The sequence below is a fragment of the Etheostoma cragini genome, chromosome 3 (genome assembly GCF_013103735.1).
Source record: "Etheostoma cragini isolate CJK2018 chromosome 3, CSU_Ecrag_1.0, whole genome shotgun sequence".
Taxonomy (NCBI): domain Eukaryota; kingdom Metazoa; phylum Chordata; class Actinopteri; order Perciformes; family Percidae; genus Etheostoma; species Etheostoma cragini.
This window is the reverse complement of record NC_048409.1, coordinates 16,795,177-16,816,993: the sequence shown is the minus strand read 5'-3', so window position 1 is coordinate 16,816,993 and position 21,817 is coordinate 16,795,177. Positions and strand designations below refer to the sequence as shown.

Genomic DNA, 21,817 nt, shown 5'->3' with positions numbered 1-21,817 from the left:
TTTTTCAAACCAATCACAATTGTCATGGGCGGCGCAAACCGTTACACACACTAATGGTGCCTCTGCAAAATCGCCTTAGGAAGGAACTTGTTTTGGGGGAACATTCAACTCGTTCATAAGTTATTTTAGTTGTGAAACAAAAACCAAATAGTCTAGCTAGCTGTCTGGATACACCCTGCAGAGATCTGAGGAACAGTTAACCATAGTCAACATGTATCCAACGGAGTTTAGAATGCCAACACAAAGAAATTGGAAGGTAACAGACATCTGGCCGAAAATTAGGGACATCCTGAGGCTCATCCGGCAGCACTGGAGCAATCCCCTAAACAAATTGTCGGCAATATAGACTAGTGACTGATAAACAAGCTGCACAACTGTAGGATTTAAATACTACCTAAATGGAGGTATTTCATGTTTTTTACTTTTAACAGGGAAAGGCTTCATGGATGAAGACCCTCTGTTAGTGTCTCAGGGAAACTTTCCCAATAGGACTAGTCTGAAAGTGGGGCTGCAGCTGGTGGTGGTGGAATAAGTACAAGCTCCATTTTTAAACTATATTTTAGGGGCATTTTGGCTTTATTTGATAGCACAGTGGATCGAAGGGAAGATTCCTGGCCAGAATTAAACTTTAGACATTGCAGCTGTGATATCTCCAAAACAATTTTTGGGAAAATCATGTGATATTTTCTTTTTTCTTACTAATAGGGCTTTCTTGCATAAAATAACAGATAGATACACACATTTATATGCACATAAAAAAATCAAAAATAAACTTAAAAGTGCCCTACAATAAGCATTTATGGTAACTGTGTGAGTTAACAGGACAGACTATTGTTTAAGTGTATGCAAACATTTACTGTACCTTCCTGTTTGGACATTTTGGTGTGTCAAATAAAAATCTTTTTTACATTGACTGTCCATAGAGATATAGAAGCTCATATCTGCATGCAGTTAACTGCCAGTTTCTCCACAGGGATATCTAAAAGCCACTCACATGTGTTGATGCATCCCTCTTGACACAGCTGAGCTTTTAGAGTAAAAGGTACATAAGCCTGGGGGATGCTGACCTCTGTGACTATGGAACATTTTAAGCGCTAGTTTGAGTGCATGAATGTGTAGGTGTGTGTGTGCGTTTGGAAATGGAAGATCCATCTCCATTATTGGTTCAAATTAGATCAATAAGTCAGTCAACCAATATCTAAAATGGCAATACTGTAAAGTAATAAAACATCTAAACAACAAATAAAAACACATCTGCACACGCTTAAATACCTTCACATAGAGACATGCACTTCTGGTGTAAGTGTTTAGTTATTGAAGTTGAAAAAAAAAAAAAAAAAGAAATGTTAAAAACAAATGGGAAAACTGGAGCATGTTAGGGATACATGAAGGTCATGAAGGTCATGAAGGTCATGATGCCCCCCCCCCCCATACATTGCCTGCACATGCGGACACAACCGGTTGTGGGCGAGTCAGAGAGAAAGGGACACAGCCTTCTCTTTTAGTTCAATCCCTCTGGGAAATTGCCTAGCATTCTGACACTCTTTTCTCGCTGTTCTTTCACTCACTTCATTCTTCTCCACCTTTTATTCTCCCTCCCCCTCATTCTCCATCCGATTTAAGTCTCTATTCAGTAACACTGCTATTACCACAATGAAAGGACCGCAAATTGAATGGGACTGAAAAAGAAAAGCACTAAAACACCCAAATACCCCCCCAAAACACTGCAAGATATTACGATGGACATGGACCTTTTCCCCAGGTTGTGTTTTATCTATCTATCTATCTATCTATCTATCTATTCATCCATCCCTTCCTCCCTTTGGTTGCTGTTCTTGCGGTTAGGAAAATGTAGATTACTCATGCTCCTTCTCTCTCCTGCCTCTGCACTCACATCCTTATCTAACTTGGCCTCACTGGTGGTGAGCTATACTGCAGCAATGCCAGTTGAAGAGAAAACCATCTACTCTTTTGGTAGAAGAAGCGTGGGCAAGACACCCACCTTAGATTTTAAATAGATTTTAGACATAAGCTTCAGAAACAGTAAAGTTCTAACTTGTCATGCATGGCTTCTCCCTATAGGTTAATCTGATTACCGGGCTCATTATCAGCAACTTTTTTTGTCTTTATTTTCTTCACTTTTTATGACAAAGATTTTCTGATCCGTACCCATCACAACAGCACCACTAACCACTGTGATCAGTGTCCTTTGCAGCAGGTAACTTATGTGAGGACATAAAATAAAAACCTGTTTTCACCCAAAAAGTGAACCTGATTCAGTGTCTAACATGTAGGGAATGGTGACTCTGCAAACACAGGACTTACAAAACGTGTGTCTTTATACATTTGGTTTACATGTATATTTATGGCCACATAGAACATGTTATGCCTGAATACAAGCTGACCGCAGCAGTTAAGTTAAGAAACTTTTCTAGCCTACAAAGAAATGTTTGATGCTAAGAAAATAGATTTTAGGTGGAGTATCACTTTAAAAAGTTGCAGAAAAAGAACTTCACTGTGGTCTTTCTGCCTATATGAGGTGAATGATGACTCATTAGTTGTTTTGTTCTTCTGTTTAGCTGGAAGCGGTGAATGTAACCGCTAGCCTGGCGCCACCTGACAATTTCACTTCTCTCTCATAGCTTGACATAATTTACTGTAAAGTAGGCTATACAATAGCCAAATTGATAATTTCTCCTTCACTTAGACATGCTGTACATACCAGTAATAATTTCAACACCCACTGGATGGCCCCAACACTTTCTGAACTTTTATTAGTTAGTCATTTTGAAAGTAGAAAGAACCACAAGAATAAACAACAATTCTGAAAATGTCAAATTTCCCTTAAAGGTCCCACGGCATGAAAAGGTGACTTTATGAGGTATTCCGACATTAATATGAGTTCCCCCAGCCTGCCTATGGTCCCCCAGTGGCTAGAAATGGTAATAGGTGTAAAACGAGCCCTGGGTATAAAACGTTTAGCAAGGACAAATTTCACCTTCTCTTTGTATAGACTAATTCGTTGCTAGTTAATTATATATACCTAAAAACTAGAGACTAGAGTTGATATTTCTGTGCCAGAGTGGTGCAGAGGCTAAATAATCATTTACCTTCACAGAAACCCAGCGTTGTTGTACCAGCTGTAACAGTGACAATGACTGCAGTGAAGAGGGAGTCCAAATAGGAAAAAGGTTTTCAATTACCATAAAATATGTAATGTTCATGGAAAAAAGTCAAGCCAAAGACTAATTCTATTGTACATGGTAAACGGCATGTTATTTATATAGTGCTTGTATGTGCTACAGCCATTTAAAAAAACAATGCAAGGCACTGATTAAAAAATAACCCACTGCAACACTGTTTGCTGCCTCTCAGTGTGCATCAACTTTGACTGCTCTTGCCTTGTTATTAATTGTATTAACTTAGCAAAAAGACAGTGAATGTGTCATTATTAGCTAGCCCTTCTGAACGAATGGAGAGCACTCAAGTGCCAACTCATACTTCTTTGAGTTCAGCATGTCAGTAGGAGATTGTACACTAGCAAATAAACAACCATACCATCATTTTACCTGAAGATAGATGCATGTAGGCTACTGGACTGTATAGGCACGCAGACACACACACACACACACACACACAGACACACACACACACACACACACACACACACACACACACACGCACACAAGGAAAGAGAGAACAAGCTTGCTCAATACTCTGCAGGGATCCACTTGAGATAAAAGTCAGGAGCAGTGAATAACACTGACCATTCATCAAAGAAAATTCCCTTACCCTGACACATGCACATACAAACACGAAAATATATAGCACTCTCAGAGGGTTGTTCCGAAGTTAAGGTGCCCTTGTGTCGGTGGTCATTTATCAGAATATCTGATTCAAAGTGCTGTGGCAGGCAAAGCCCAATGGTCTCTACTAGTGCAAGTGTCTTCTCATCACTTTAAACCCAATAGCACATAATCCCACATTAACTAAAACACTCTCTTCCCTGTGTTTGGATTTGAATCATTCAGGCACCTTGAGCCCTGCAACAGGAGAAATGCCACCACAGCATGGAGTCAAGATGAAATAACCAAAATAACTATATTTGAGCCCAAAATGCCATTAACTTTGGAAAGGGTACAAATAATACATGTGTTTACCATTATAAAGGCTCCCAACAACTAGCACCAAATAACAGCAAAGCAGAAGCAAGGCTGGAAATGTTTCCCTTAAAGGTATATGGCATGAAATTTCACTTTATGAGTTTCTTTTAACATTAATATGAGTTCCCCCAGCCTACCTATGGTCCCCCAGTGGCTAGAAATGATGATAGATGTAAACTGAGCCCTGGGTAACCGACTCTGCCTTTGAGAAAATGAAAGCTCAGATTGGCAGATCCGGAATCTTGCCCCTTATGAGGTCATAAGTGGCAAGGTTACCTCCCCTTTCTCTGCTTTGCCCACCCAGAGATTTTGGCCCACCCATGCGAGAGAGACGTCATGGCTTTTCAAACGAGCAAAGTGACAGTTGCCCCCCCCCCCCTACCTCCTCAAAAGCTACAGACTCAGAAATGGCGCATACTAAGGAAAGCTCTTTGTATGACTGGCTCTAGTGGCTACACCAAGGCTGAATTTTGGGAAAGAGACTTCAGGTCTTCGAATGGACCACTAGGGGCTATATAAAAGCATCCAAAGAGCACCATGTCATGGGACCTTTAACTCCAGACTTCCTGCAAATATGTGAGTCAAAATACTTATGTGATTTTGTTATGTTAATCACATACAACAGAACAGATCTTCAACAGTCTTCAGTTACAATAACTGTAAGCATAGCTTTTTATTATTCAAATTACTGCTCTAAACTTTGTTTATAACATTTAAAATGTTTTAAGCTATAGCTCCTCAACACAAGCATATAAATATACAGTATTGTGAACTTTAAACAGACACTTGACTCACAAATGTACAGAGACATTCAAAACAAATGAAAATTAACAATTTGACCTTGTTTTACCACAGGCTATATGACGTTCATAAATAAAGCTTAAAACAGCAGCCCCCAACGCTCCCAATCTGTATTAATTTATTGGTTCAAGAAAGTACACATAGCATTAGCTACACATACAGAGGACTGAAATCTGCAGACTTTTGTGATGTTTTAATTACAAATTATTATTGATGCATAATGTTTACTGTTGGATGTCTATCTTGTCTGTTTCTTCAGTCTAGAAATCAACACTCGTCAGTGTTTTTTTCTGCTTAGCGGAGGGTTTTTCTTTTATCATGCAGTTCAGGTGGGTGGTACTTTTAGGGCTGCTCTGTGCTCTCACCATGATCAGACGGCAAACAAAATCAACAACCCCTAAAATTTAAAAGAGAAATGTACACAAGACACAAAACTTTCTTAGAAAATGTTGTTTATGTGCATTTATCTACTTTATAGGGAACAAACCTGGCTAAATCCACCCACATGAATTAATCATATGCACACACACAAAGAAACAAACAAATTATTTGCACTCAAGATTTCATGATTCTCATTTGAAATCCTAGCATATACAGTATGTCCAGACAGCAATATAAACCCCGACACTGAAATTGTCTGGACACAATTATGTATTTATTTTTATCAAATACAGAAAATGAAACAAAGTCTGAAAGCTAGTTCACACACACCACTCAACTTGTGCTGTGCTCTAGATCGGCCGATGCACCAACCAAGCTCAACTACTCCCATTACCAAATGGGCAATCGATTTAAGCTGTCAACTCACTGCCCATTCTCCGCTGCTGCAGCTCCTACTCATGCATGTCAAGCCCTACCTGTTATCTTCGAGTCCCTTGCCGTTAAGAATTGGGAATTGGAGAACATTGTAGATCTTGTTTCCAGTAGTTTAGTTAGAGCAGTGATCAATGCAATAAAACCGAAAAGAGGAGGGCACACTTATTGGATATAATTTGCACGACTGACACTATTTGGAGCTGTATATGGCCACAATAATGTGGTAATCCTGTGGTCCGCTTTGTACTCCATAAGTGATTCACTCTCCTTTTCTAGGATTAATACGCTTTTGGTCAATGAGGTGTTGTAGATTTTGCATTGGATGTGACTGTAACAAATTTAACATAAAATGTACAGCAACTGGCAACAATTGTCCCGCAAGTTACAGTGAATTCTTTTCACAGTAAAGGTACCGTACTTCCATTTACAGTATTTTATTTATTTATTGTAAAATACAAAACAACTAAACACAAAATAAGATAAAAAAGTAAAAATACAGTAGTTTACTATTTACAGTACTATAGGGGCTGTATTGTATTTTTTTCACAGTAATGCTTTGAAAACTGTGATTTTAACTGTAATACTTAGACTACTGTGATTATGTCATGTCGACAAGGTTGTAATGTAAACTTTACAACATTCTACTGCAAAAATCATATGGAGTAGTGTTACTGTGAAATCTAAAGTAAATAACTGTAGATTTCCCAGCCATTATTTACAATGTGTGCTGTTCTGTGCTGTGCTGTCACCTTTATGTAAGCCATAGGTTGTAGTATTGTTACTTCAGTTCCATTACTTCTGCAGGTTTTAAGGTCATGTAATACAATGGTTCTCTGGTACAGTAGTACACTACCTACATAGGTCACTAGTCCTGGGCTACCATTGGAGACAATTTGTTTCCATCTCAAGCATTGTATGCTCACAACAGGCTCTATTGCTGTGTGTGCTTAATTAAATGTGTTGAATATCAAGCTTATCAATCTCATGTCTCACTGAAAATTGACCTGGTAGAATATTGATGGTAGCTCCACTGGTATCTTCCTGTTATTGAGATTTGGTAGTTTTAAATTCAGCTTTACTAAATTCTTATTCAGTATGTGGTTTAAAATGAATTCATGTGGAGAAACAAAATGAGAGCAAGAAATAAAATGAATTGCCTTCAGTGTTATAACTGAATGCACACCAACAAGGAAAACTAATCCGATCACAAATATACATAAAAATAATTTAATTCTTGAAACAGACATTTGAAACCTTAGGTGTCATTCTGTCATGTAGCAACTGCAGGTGGCACTGCACACTCTGCATATTAACCAGCAGCAAATCAAAGATAGTATTACAATATCGGGTGTTTCAGCAACAAGGAGTCAGCAACAAGCATCGGCCACGCACAGGAAGGCAGTTGGACAAGACTTTCAGCAACTGCGGAAATGCACATGTGGAGGGCTGACTCAGAAGTGCATTAGCACCGTAACAACAGATACACAATCAGACACACACACACACACACACACACACACATAAGTATAATTTTTGTTTTTTGTTCCAATGTCATTTTTCCACATCAATATTCAGCCCAGAATGTTTCATTGCTTTAAACACACCATATTTTCTGAATGAGAAACATCTGTGCTGGTAAACGTAATGAGTAATATAGATGACAGGTGCACACAATAGACCCAATAACAATGTGATAACCTGGGGAGAAACCCCCCTCAATTATATTACTCGTTACTGAAAAAGGTAACGCTGTTAGTAATACTGTTATTTATAATAAAAAATGCATTTCGAATCAACAGTCAGGTGTCTACTTAAAAGAGATTGTTAAGCGCAATTTCACAGTGATTCACGGACATTTAAAGGTATATACCCTTGTTGAGCCTTGCACAAACTACACAGATAGTGCATAATTAAAGGCTCAGATTGAAGCACAGTATGATGAAGCAAAAATGTGCATTGACGTACAAACACCAAGGAAAGCAGAGCTTCTGCAAACACGTATTTTGTGTAATTTTAGAGGAAGTAGGCAGTCCCTCCCTAACAAACACACAATCACACAAGCACGTAAGCACCAACCCCGATGCCCTGCCAAATTAATCCTCACATCTGTTCTGCTGAAGACTGAGAAGAGATTAACCTGATGCTTTTACCCCCTTATTGGCTCACACACACAATCCCATGCATACATTCACTATATAGTATTTGATAAATATATGATTCATATTAACCCACACACAAGCCTTTGTGGATATCTTGACATCTTTGTCATAATGTGTCGATTCAGAGGACAAGAGTCATTAAATCACCCAAACCTCATGAGACACACCTGTAAAACCTCTCTGATCACAAGAATACATAAAAATAAGTTAATTCTTGAAATAGACATTTGAAACCTCAACAGGTGTGATTCTTTCTTGCAGCTCCTGCAGGTGGCACTGCACACGCTGCATATTAACCAGCAGCAAATCAAAGATAGTATTTCATTATCGGAGATGTTTCAGCAACGAGGAGTCAGCAACAAGCAGGCACGCAAAGGAATGCAGTTGGACAAGACTTTTAGCAACTGCGGAAATGCGTATGTGGAGGGCTGACTCAGAAGTGCATAAGCACTCTAACAATAGATACACACACAACCAGACACACGTTTGTGCAAACACACCCTGCAACACAGACTACACAACACTAACTAACTAATGAGCATTTCTTCATATTGTTTATGTGATTGTTTATCTCTTTCTTGTATGAATGGCAACATTTGTGCATACAGGGTTGTGTGTCATCAACGTGCGTGAATATGTGCCTGCGTCTTGGTGAATCGAGGTAATTGGATCTGAGCAGAACATGTCGACACTGGCAGCCAATCAAACGTTTTTTCTATTTTGCTGCCAACAACATTAAATCGCTCAGCAATATAAATCACAAACACACAAACACACACACACACACGCCCATAGCAAGTACTACATATCTCAATGGATTAATCAACAAAGAAACACAGAAAGCTGCAGCAACAGGGGCTGAAACTTACCTCCGCCAGGCAAAAGTTACTTTTACCGAGAAACAAGAAGGGTGGGAGAATAATGTCTGTGTGTGTGTGTGTGTGTGTGTGTGTGTGTGTTTGTGTGTGTGTGTGTGTGTGTGTGTTTGTGTGTGTGTGTGTGTGAGGAATAAAGAAAGAGGGAGATTGAGGGACAGGACAAGATAATCTCATAAAAGAAAATTCCTCCTCAAAAGGGATTTTGAGACTTTGAGATTTTGATTACACGAAGGGAAAACTAGGAGAGTAAGGTATATTGAAGGGAATGTATCCCAGCCTCTGTAGTTGTTACGGACTGGACAAAATAAATACAAAATTCAAAGGAAGAAGGAAGAGAGAGGAGGGCAGAGGGCATGAAACATACAGCATCCTGTTTTTCAGACAGCGAGACAAGAAAGAAGAGAATAGAAGAATAAATCCTACCTGGAGTTGTTCAGACAACGTGGTGGGCTGTCTGGTAGTCAGAGCTGGAGCTGAACTCTCCTCAGGACGCAGAAACACTTGCTGACCGCGTCTGGAGACATAAATAATACCAGTCAGGACCCTCTGTGTGTATGTGTTTGTGTTTGTGTTTGAGCTGCGTACACATGGAGTCAGCTGTTACAGTCTGAATGATAAGCTGCTTGAAAAGTAATATATTTTCACACACACACAGTCTTATCGTTTCCCTGATGTGAGGAGTGCAGGAATTTAAAGGGTGTGTGTGTGTGTGTGTGTGTGTGTGTGTGTGTGTGTGTGAGGGAATGTAGGGGAAAAGTGTATAAAGTCCTTACAGGTCCTTTCCTTTCTTCCTTTCGAGCGCAGTCATGTCATCTCGTCCTGTCGTACGCAAGGAGAGCGCTGGAGTCACACACACATTGACGCAGCGATGTACTCGCGCCGGCAGGCTGAGACACACACTGGGATGCTAACACCACAAGCTGCAAAGCATAGAGTGAACACAGTCCCTCCTCCTCTCTCCTCCCACCTCTCTCTCTCTTTCTCTCTCTCTTTCTCTCTCTTTTTCTCTGCTCCTCCTCTGGGTCTTACTGCCTCTCTCAACCTCCCCATGTTTTACTGTCCTACTGTCCGTATATTTGCCAGAAAGATATACACACAAACATGTACACTTACTACAGGTACAGCACATGCTTGACTCACTTTGACCAAATGGGGGGCAATGAAATTATGAACCCAATTGCACATATTTAAAAGGATTTTGCATGATTTTACACATTTTCACCAACAAAATGTACTTAGTGAAATGCCGTTCTTTTTTATTTAAGATTATTTTTGGGACTCTTCCCCATACATTTGTGACAGTGGACCGAGATGAAAGGGGGAGAGAGATGGGGGATGACACGCAGCAATGGGCCGCAGGCTGGACTCGAACCCGAGCCACTGCAGGACTCAGCCAACACGGGGCGAAGGCTCCCACTGGGTGAGCCAGAGGCTGCCCAAAAATGCTGTTTTTTACCTCGATTTTGTACACTGTTTTCACAAAAAAAGACCCCACTGACCATTGTTTCAAACATTTAAAAATGATCAACAATGGGAAAACTGCAATGTCAATCTAATACTGGTACAAAGGCGCTAGGATAGAACGTCAGATGTTTACAATGTCTGACTTTGACGTTGTTGTTGGCATCCCACCAACATTCCATCCTGCCAACAATTGACGTTTTTGTCTGAAGTAGTGTGTCACAATACTGTAATTTTTATCTTCAATTCAATACCTTGAATAATATCAATATTCAATACCATTCATATATTATCCACTGGGATAATCATAATAATAATTTCCTTGTTCATTTGCTTCAAATGTGAAGTATTTCCAAACAGCACTCTGCTGTTTTCTTTGTCAATCAAAGCCAGTAGTGGAAGCCCTGCATTTGCCATGGGCTCACATTGAAGATGGCAAGCAAATGAGACTGTGAGAAAGTTAAAATGGAACTCGTGGGCAGAAAAAGTGTTGTTTGGAACTACTTTCATAAAAAAAGAAATGCAATTCAAGTCGAGCTAGAGTTCAATATGCAATGCTGATTTGTCTCGTTGTGCCAAGGACCCTAAACAATACGCAACTTTGCCGCTGTTAAAACATTTTAGTATGAAACATCCACAAGGACATGAGTTGTGCATGAAGAAATCTACAGACAGCAGCAAAAATGCAACAACTTCATGTACGGCAAAGGAAGGACAGTCCTGACATAATATTGCCTATTCTTTTTTTTGTTTCGGTTAACATAAAATAAAATGAAAAATACACTGCTTCATTAATGTGTTTACTGTGTTAATAGACTGAGGATAGACGTAGGATTCAGTATTCGGTTTTGGGTTTGGCAGAATCTGAACCAGTGGATTTGGTATTCAGCCAAACCCCACAAATCTGGATTCAGTGCATCCCTAGCTTTTTTTGGAGCTTTCAGTCATGTCAATGATCTTCAACATAAGATTAAGTTAACCTATTCGTCAGGGCATTGTAGATGTTCAAATTTCCGTTTTTTCCCGTTCTCTTTGATGCTGGCTAATATTATTAAATGGACCTTCAGGTGAGATTGTTTTGTGGTTATGTTTATTATTGTTCCCAGTAGTGAGGTTCTCTTCCCTACAAATTTCTATGATCAGATTTTCACACAGACTATGATTTACTGATTTTTCCTAATAAAAACAAAACAAATTCCTGTGAAATAAATGAAATGAAATAAATCCAGAACACCCCCCAAACCCTAAAGTAGGCCTTCAACCAGCCTAATATAAACAATAGTCACATGTATATTTATAATGCACCAAGACTGAAAAGATTTATCTCCACCACCACACCTCTATACATTTAATCAGCCTGCAGATTCATCGTATCAGCCCCAATCTGCTCCACAAGCGTCCCTTGTGCCGCTGACAACTCCGAGGTGACATTGGTAGTGACGGGACACTTAGCGTGAAGCTGTACAGCTGGTTGAATAGGCATGCCCAATGTAGTCTATAAATCTGACAACAAACCTCATAGCCGTTTCCTAAAAACAAGCTTGCCAGCAGCTACGCACACTTACACACAATGTCATGTCATATCACATGAAAAATTGATTTGCTAAGCTGCTGTGTCAAGTCAACACTGTGCTGGTGATTCTTTGATTTGAAGTTTTGGCTTTTATTAACCTTGAGTTTTTTTTTTAAATGCATTGGGGCTCAAGATAAGAATATTGTCACGCATGTTAAAAGAAAGGGATTTTTAAAATGTAGATCACTTAAACTGGCATTGAATGGATACATTTAAAGCTATCACAGGCATACTCTGACAGTTTTGGATTACAACCAGCTGTCAAAAGCAGCTTCTCCTAAATCAAATGAAAATTGGCCTGACTGGTAGAAGATGCTGTTAGTTGTTTGGTAAAGCAATCAAAACTAAGTACTGTTGTTGTGACGTGTTCACTGGAGGCTGAAATTGCCTGAAACAAATGATATAGGAAACTAACCGCTCAAACGTACTAAATCAGATGTAATCATTTGCATTTCTGAACATACTAAGAGATATTTTCTCGACCCTGTGCTACGATTTAATACAACATAAATATACTTAATACTGTAATATATTGCTGTGAGATGCTAATGTTAAATGAAATATTGAAACCAACACTGGATTTGTGGATCCAATCAATGTTTGAAGAGGTAGAGTCGAAAAGAGATCGACTTCACATGTGCAGCTGAGGTTGACCTTAGTTAATGTAGTCATGTTAAAAAGAGGGAGCTCTGCTATTAAATGTAGTATATTCCCAGTAAAGCCAGAGGCTGCCTGTTTTGTAAACATGGTGAAATGTTATTCCATCTGAACCTCAGACTGTATTGACAAGTGTTGGGTAATAGCAGCAAGATACAAAAAAGATATTATCAGCACTGCACACTATTTGCACGCATGCACACGCACACAAACAGACAAACACAAACACACACACACACACACACACACACACACACACACATCACTCCTGGGTAATTCAGCCGACTAGAGTATTGATCCCGGGTTTGTGATTAAAACAGGGACTGTTGTTGCTGCTCAAATGCAATCAACACACAAACCCACAGTGTTCACTTACTCAAGCTGAAGGCTGCTCTTTCAGTCACACATACACACACATACATAAACACAAGCGAGACAGCATGAATAACTACAGTGCAGCAGAACATAATTAGCAAGCCATGGACCTGGAATCTGATGAGGAGACAGCCAGTAACCTTGGTCTGCTGTATGTGTGTGTGTGAACAAAGTGTATGTCAACATGTATGTGTTGGCTGTAATGCGGTTTTATGTGTGTCTATAATGCCCACAAAAGACTGATTGAAAGTGCATATGCACGTCAATATCTTTGTGTGTGTGTGTGTGTGTGTGTGTGTGTGTGTGTGTGTGTGTGTGTGTATGGGGTGAGGGGTGCCCTGACTCTCATAAAGCAGCGGAGTGATTGAAAGGTCTGAATGGTGCACTCAGGGGAAGAGGGCTAATCTACATAATGGTAGAGCTATATTAATGACACGATGATGTGCGCGCACACACACACACACACACACACACACACAAACACAAACACATAGGTGTCAAATGAATGGGCCTCCCTCATCCCCCACACAACCAGTTTTCTTTCTGCTGATCTGACTGAGCTGGAGAAAAAGGATAATAAAAAATTTGAGTTGCAAATATAATACTTAGTATCTTATTTTGAATTATAGTAGCTTCTCATTTTTGTTTTTTAAGGGCAGTTTTAGCACAGGTTTAAGTAAATAAATTAACTGATTAATGCTTGTATATTATAGAACAACATTGCCAGATTATTGCCACTCCACAGATTATATTATTTTCCGATGCTAAAATCAAGATAAGCAGCATTCTATAAAATCAATCCTCCATGACATGAAAAACGTCGGAAGTGTCACTCCGTTTCACTCCGTCCCAGCTTAAAAAAGGTCCGCAAACATTGAAATCCTCTTCTGTGAAACAAATAGTGGTTACCCGTTTTGAAGGTGGCTGCTTCAGAAATGTGCTTAGCTCGGTGAGAAATGTGCATTTGGGGAAATGATTCTGTTGTGAGAGGAGGCAGAAAAGATAAGAGATAGGCAGTAAAGGGTGGGGCTTGCAGTGGGTGAATAAGGTGTAGATAGTTGGGTTGGATCAGGGATGAGTATAAGGTGCTCTCCCTCTATCCTCTAATACCTCTCTCTTAAACTGCACACTATTCTGTACCAGTGTGTTATCGATGGCTCTGCCTTAGCTAACTTTTGCACACTGTGCTAACACAATAAATTGATGAATCATTGGTTAATTATTTAGGTCATTGATAAATCATTTTAATCATTCATCAAGAAGAATTTTCAAAAATTCACTCTCATCCATCCATCCATCCATCCATCCATCCATCCATCTATCTATCCATCCATCTATCTATTCTGTGCCAACAGTTTTCTTTAACACTTCATGCCAAACATACAGTGCATTCACTTCATCTTCATCAGTTATTTGTGTAGGTATAGAGCAGAGAAAACCAAGGTTAGTGGTGTGATTCCCACTGGGGCCTTCAATGCTAACAATCTATGCACTCACAGAACTGCAATGTGTCTTTAATAAAAGTGTGTTCACCACATGGTGTATGATAACAGCATAGAGAAAGGTGTATGTCAGTACCATTTAACCTTATTCTTACTCATAATTAATTTCCTTAAACAAAACAAGTAGTAAAACAACAGCAGGAAAGCGACAATGACACACCCTACTTTGAAAAGTCATACGCAATCACTCACTTAAGAGCGAGCCGCACTGTTTGTATTGATAACCTGTTTCAACGCTGTATTGCATTTGTTAACCTGACTCTACTTTGTAAGTCACTGCACTTTGAAACAATGAATATGAATGCAACAAGCATCAGTAACACTGCCAACAGGATGTGGAAAATACAGCCAGCGTACGGCACCAGACATGACCCCTTAAAATCCCCAAATCACCTATTTGACCTTGTAGTCAAACTGTTTTTACAGCACACATTGACAACTTTGTATGTTAAATAAACAAGATATATTGCTATGGACATTTGTTTTGCAAGCAAATGTCTTAAGATGACTCATAGCTTTTCATGCACTGCAGAATGTGCTTCATTTACACAGTCAATTTCAAGGTAGATGTGTGGGCGTCATTTCATTCACATCAACTAACTCTTTCTGTAAAAAGCCATGGTCTCTTGTCTCCCACCGCTACATCATCTGTACATTGTATCACGACGGGCAAAATATCCACACACCAAAAAATAATAAAGCCTTCCTGGCTTCTATTCATTAGAAATCACAAAGTTGCTTCATGTAAACATTTTGAGAGGCTGGTTGGTGGTTGCTATGTGAGTTAGGACCTTGGCAACCTGAGCCATTTATAAGCCAGTTTCCATACCAACATGCATCTCCTAACTATATTTTATCTCAGAAGCAGTTAGAAGTGAGTAGAGGCAGATGAGTGGTTAAAAAATATATAAAAGAGAAATCTATAGGAATCTTTATATAGTCCATGCTTGCTTTCAAAATTCCACCTGCTGTTCTACCCTGCTTCTATATGTCTGTTAATGGTTTTGTGTGTGTTTGTGTAGTAGAGACTTTGAGGTAATTCACTAGTAACTCAAAGTGTATCTTCTGCATTTTTGTGGTTTACACGAAATATATACTGTACATGTCTAAACAGCCGGTTAGTTGTATCATTTCTGAGTTTGTTTCTAAACTGGACCTGAGGAATTGGAGGCTATTCGGCAGGTAGTCTGTCTAAAATCCAACTTTGTTAGCTTGTAAGTAAGTGGTTACGTGCTCAAAAGGAAGGTTCAGTGTACAAAATGTGGATTGGATCTGCGATTCTACGAGGCAGTTGATCAGCTGAGCATGTGGAGTAATAATGATAAAACTAACGGGGAGCTTGGGGAGAAATTATCTGTTTTTGTACACAAGGCCTGGCAAATAAGGACAAGCCAGCCTTTCTTGGCTTCCAGCAGCAAAACGGACACATGCTCAGTTGGCTTAGTTCTATGATCAGTCTTTTATGACTTGAGTGACTGCTGGGTAACAACTGGAGTGACTCTGAACTGGGCTGACTCTGAAACAATAATTGTTTTGAAGGACATCATAACTGATCCTTTGATCCATGTGAGGGTCAATGTCACTCGCTACTAATGCAGAGAGACTTTGAGTGGATTTAAAACAGCAACAACAAAAACAACTTTCCACTGGTTTAATTTAGTGGGAAAAACTGCCATGTCCTTCTGCTGATGATCATGAGCTTGGCAGATCCCTCTAGTTCCCAGGCTCGCTGATGATCACTCTGTAATGAAATATTTAAGACCTATGCAATTGATGTTAATTGATAACCTCCTCAACTACTCATGTTTCATTTTTACAACTAAAGCCAGATTACAGGCCCATACCACCTCAATCTTTTTCATTGGTTTCATGATAGGTTCACTGCTCATGTTTGCATCACTGTGAATGATGTAATGGTACTTTATTGTCACATACATGAGAAATTCATTCTCTGCATTTAACCCCTCTCTCAAGGGAGCCATGGGCAGCCATTTACAGCGCCCGGGGACCAACTCCAGATCTGAGCCAGTGCCTTGATCAAGGGCACTGACTTGAGGACCTAATACATGTTTTTCAATGGTGGGGAAAACCGGAGGAAACCCACGCAAACATGGGGAGAACATACAAACTCAACACAGAAAGGCCCGAAACAACCTGGATTCAAACCCAGAACCTTCTTACTGTGAGGCCTTTTTGTCTCATAGGTTGGTTTAACGAGTGCAGTCTACTTGTTTTATGGTTTGAAAAAGTGGTACCACCTTCTAAAAGAGCACTCTCTATAAATTGGTTCTATTTTGTAACAAATAACCACTTATAGTTAATAACCTGTTCTTTTGAGTTAGATTCCACTCAGAAGAACAACATTTAGGTTGCCAGATCCATTTGGTTAAATCTGCTCCCTTGCATCTTTTCAGCTAGCAATTTCATTAATCAGGAACACCCCTCCAATGGACCTTGATGGATGCAAGTTAGACCCAGTGCCAATAACATTACTAAATGGGTTTCTTATTTTCTACTTACCAATCATGTCTGCAGCTATAAATGTTAGCAAGTCATTAATAAAGGGTTTTTTAAGCAATCCATCAAGTCTGCAGGTGTAATTGTTAGTAAGTTGGTAATAAATGGAATTTGGCTCTGCAGCGTTTTACTGCCAGGAGTAAAGTGGTCAAATGATCCACTGGAGGGGTCAACTAAGGAGCTACCTGGCAACTCAAAACACGTTCATACTAATGGCTTAAGGCTAGTCTATATTAGTAAATTACTTACTAACCCTAATAATGCCATAAAGTTCCAACTTTTTATAGACTTCATTTAGAATGCTGCACTGCAAAGTGATACCACAGAGGTTAGGGATTCCTTAGCAGTTATGTCGAGAAGCTGCCCCCACCTTCCCTCAATTTAATAAAGCTGAATTTTGGTATGGAAGACTTTTTTTTAAGTATGTCCCACAAAGACATTAACGTGAATATAAATAAAGGAATTAAAATGTGTTTGTGTCTTTGTGTGCAAAGGAGACCTCCTGTCCTGTCATAGTTAGCTGCTTCCTTCCTGATGTGCGCTCAACAATGTTCAGACACACCCGCAAAGGCGTACAGACTCACACACGTTTCCTTCCTTCAGCATTCGCCGTTTATGTCAGAGGTGAGTGGGAAACAACGGGCAGTTTAAGGAGTTAGTGATTTAAATCCAGAGGATGGGGAAGCTAAAAAGTGATAGTGAGATGAGGAAGGAGACAGATAAATAGAAGGAAGGCGGCAAAGCTCCTAATGGAAGTTAAAGGTGGGTGGGTGGATGGACCTGACAACCATCATAAGTGTTGCAACTGGTGGCGTCAGCTAAAAAGCTAAAAGGTGCCACAGCTGACATACAGTTGTTACATGAACAAAGAGTAACACACACACACACACACACACACACACACACACACACACACACACACACACACACACACACACACACACAGGTAAAATGGAAAGTAACCAGAGTCCTGCAAAGAAATCTCCAGCAGTGAGAAAGGTAGAAATAAATTAGAAGTAAAAGCAAGTTTAAAAGATGGTTATACAAAAAACTAAAAGAAAGAAGCCTACACAGAGAAAGAGAGAGAGAGAGGGAGAGAGAGAGAGAAAGTGAGAGTGAGAGTGAAAGTGAGAGAGAGCTTTTGATACACTTTCTGACCAGACAAAAATGCAACATCTACTTGGAGAAAATAGTGTGAGCACTGTAGAAGCAGCGAGATATGTGAGTGCCTGAGAGATAACCAGCACAACACCATGTAATATCTGTAGTTCATCTCCCCACAGTTTACTCTGCCTTCTTATTTAGTCCTCTACTTTAGGTGTTTTTTCACGTTTTTTTGTTTGTTTGCTTCTGTCTTTGTTTTCTTTCTTACATTTGACACTAGACATTTTACTGTATATTGATATACCGTTGTTGCTTTCCTGTTTTTTATTCTTAAATGTATATATTTTAGTTTACTTAATGAATTGTATGTATGTATTTCTTCGCACATTATTATCCTTGATGCTTTGGCAATATTGTTATTTCTGATTAATGTCAATAAAGCAATTTGAATTAAATTGAGTAGAGAAAGAGAGTAGGAGAAAAAAAATGGCAATGGAGAAAACCATTTCAGCAACAACAGCAGCAGCTTTAGAAAGAAACTAAAGAATAATATATGGAGAGAAGTCTCTCTCTCTTTCTTTATTTAACTTCCTTTGCAAAAAACTACTCAACAACTAATGGAATGTGGGCGACAGAGATCAACAGTGCCACCCTGCACTGTGCACACTGTGTTTGTAATGTGTGTTTGGGAATGCAAACCTAACTGATATTTATTAGTAGCAGCATGTACCTTTCTTTGCATATGAATGCGTTGGTAGTAACCACATAGATCCTCTGAAGAATGTCTGGCTATATTATTCAGAATATCTGTCTATATTATTACCTCTGTGCTGTCTTTATCGTTTTTATTTTTATCTTTTTATTTCTCTAATATAATTGGTTCCTCAGTTCAACTAATCAGAATGAAGCATTACAACTATCAGTGAGTATGAGCAGGCTGAATAGATCCTACAAGTGGTAATAACTGTGTGTGTGTGTGTGTGTGTGTGTGTGTGTGTGTGTGTGTGTGTGCACGCGTGTGTGCATGTGTTTGTGTGAGCATGAAATAACCAAGCTGACTCCGATTTGTTGCTATGGCACCCAATCTTTCGGAGGTGTAAAAATCATAGAATAATTTATACCCACAATTTCCTCTCTATAACAAAGCAGTGGATGCACTGACCCTAGCATGCTCAGACAGACAGACACACACCGACACACAAGCACGCACATACACACACACAAAAGCTTTTAAAGAACAGCATTGACCCTTGTAAGAGAAAACATAAAGGATTAAATGGAGTTGTGAAAGTAGAGTATAACCCTAATTTTAGAAAATAAATATTACGCAGTCATAGACATTTTACAGTACAAACCCTATAGTACAGCTTATCTGGGATTAACTCCTAAACATACATCCTTCAGTGCCAGCAAAGTCAGTTATGGACTTTTTGTAAGAGAGCAGAAGTCTGTTTTGTAGCTTAAATAGAGAATAAAAAATAAGAAAAACTGACAGTTATGTGCAAGACTGCAGAAATATTAGATGAGAATTCTCTTGAAATGTATAATAACGATGCAAGATGTTTTACAACACAAAGGCAGAGGGGAGTGAAGACCAGGATGTTGTTAGAGTGTGTAATCCAACCATGAAAAGCTTTATGGCACCTCAAGTTAAAACAGGAGATATCTGGGAAGTAGTAGTAGTGAGTAGCAGTGGTAGCATTATAGTGTTATTGAGTTTTTTTTAATCATATCACACAATCTTCCCCGGTTTATAGAATAAGCCCCGTTGCCATGGAATTGTAAACATTCAAATGTCTATTCAAAAACCAAAGTGAACTACAAGAGAAATACAATCACAACTTACCAGAGCCCCAAAGTTTAATCATAAGAGTTTGCATTATTGTGTTTGGAAACAAGCATTTATTTGGCATGGAAATACTAGCTACATATAATCGTAGCACTTCGTTAGTTTAAGCACAACAGAAATGGAGCAAGTCCTTTGAAGTTGTTACACAGACACACAGTGAACAGAGCAACACAAAAGACACACTATCTATAGGCCTGAATACGAAACGGCAATTATGGGCGCGCCAACACACACACTCTGCCTCAACATGTCATGAACATGGAAGACAGATGCACGCCCTCAACACACATCCACTCTCAATAATCAAACTTCAAGTTGACCTTACTCATTTCTGGCCTCAATTGCTCTTCTTCCCTCATATTTTCTTACTTTCCCTCTTCCTTCCCTCTTTTTTTCCACTACTCTGATATTGTTTTGAGATTTCTTTCTTTTTTACCCTGTTTTCTTGCTACAGATTTGTAATGTCAAACATATCAGTGCTGCTATCAGAGTGCCCCCAAGTGTACAAATGCATAAACTACACTCAGCATGCAGAGTCGCTGGACCTACTGCTGCAAATCCAATCAATTGGACAGCTGACTTCAAATATTCTGCAGGCGTCTGAAATGCATTTAAATTAAATTTATGACTGGAATTTATTCTTATCCTTTTTGTCTCTTATTTTTTTATGTGCAACAAAAAATACTATTTGATGTTTGCTCTGCATTTGCTCAAGAGAATATAAAACTGTGAATTTGTTACCTTCAGTGGGTATTATTAAAGAAAATCCCCACTGCACTTGAACACACCATGTATTACCGCTCTCATTCTTTATTGTCAAGTATGACTTCACCTCATTGGAAACCAATTTTTTGTATTTCCTTGACAATTTCTCTCCAGGGTGCGTGGTGCATTAATCATACAGCAGCCACCAAATGAAGAGCAACTTCTTCTTCATCTGAATGCCCCCGCATCAGTTATTATCGGTCCAGCTCGCAAAAACAAACTTCAAAGTCATACAAGTGCTTTCTCTTACCTAGACACACAAACTTAAATGTCTCCTCTGAGGAATACCAATGAGCTTATTGTTTTCATTTCAAAGAGGAAAAGCTGGGGCAAAAAGCATGTAAACATCACGCCTGCCCCCCCCCCCCCCCCCCCCCCCCCCCCCCCCCCCCCCCCCCCCCCCCCCAAAAAAAAAGAAAAACAGGCTAAATAAAACAAAGAAAGGAAAAAAACAAGACAAGAAAGCAGGGAGTCTAATCCATTGAGATGCTAGAGTGCCAAGTAGGCCAGATTTACAGTACAACACATTGGCACCCCACTGTGGATGCACGTTCTGGCTCTCTTTCTAATCACATCTTCTCTTTGCTCATGTCACAGTCTCTTTATCTTAGTGGCATTTTCCCTCGGGTGAATCTGATTGACTATGACATAAATACCCTAGCGTAAGATCCTGGGTGTGTATGTGAACGGGTGCATGCATTTATGCATACAATGTATGTGCTTGTGTGTGTGTTACAAAAGATGTATAGTCTCTCAGCAGGAAGACGCTCCAGCAGGGAATCCGTCAGGGCATGATGTTTGTAAGAGAGTAGGCCATACTCTATGCAATGCATGTGTATGCATTTGTCTCTGTAGCAGTGTGTGTGGATTTTGAGTTAGAGGTGGAAAATCATTGTATTACAGTATAAGTAATTTCACAAATTTCATCACAGTAAAAATCATTAAAGTCAATGTGGAAGTTGTTGCAAAGTGATGTGGTAATTCTTTCCCCTTATGTTCTCCATCTGGTGACCAATCTAGTGTATATACAGTATCAGGTTGGGAACCACTGGTCTAATACAAAGAGGAAGGCAATTTTTTTTTTTTTAAATCCAAATCGTTTCATGATACAGCTATATACATTTATACAAACAACCTTTGCAATAATATAAAAAATGCAAACTATCATTACTATGCTGATGACACTGTTCTCTATTG

The 21,817-nt window shown here is 39.3% G+C and overlaps 1 protein-coding gene across 2 annotated transcripts in view; it reads right to left on the bottom strand.

The window, feature by feature from the left end:
• Positions 1-21,817, bottom strand: part of LOC117942544 (cGMP-dependent 3',5'-cyclic phosphodiesterase) — a 141,652-nt gene that overhangs the window by 85,668 nt on the left and 34,167 nt on the right. The window contains exons 1-2 of one of the 2 annotated variants that reach the window (XM_034868068.1): positions 9,591-9,763; positions 9,241-9,331 (exon numbers count right to left, since the gene is read on the bottom strand). In XM_034868068.1, coding sequence (XP_034723959.1) covers positions 9,241-9,331; positions 9,591-9,625 — 126 coding nt within the window. In that variant the 5' untranslated portion in view covers positions 9,626-9,763. Of the gene's footprint in view, positions 1-9,240; positions 9,332-9,590; positions 9,764-21,817 lie in introns of those variants that run through there. The other variant, XM_034868067.1, reaches the window with a different exon arrangement.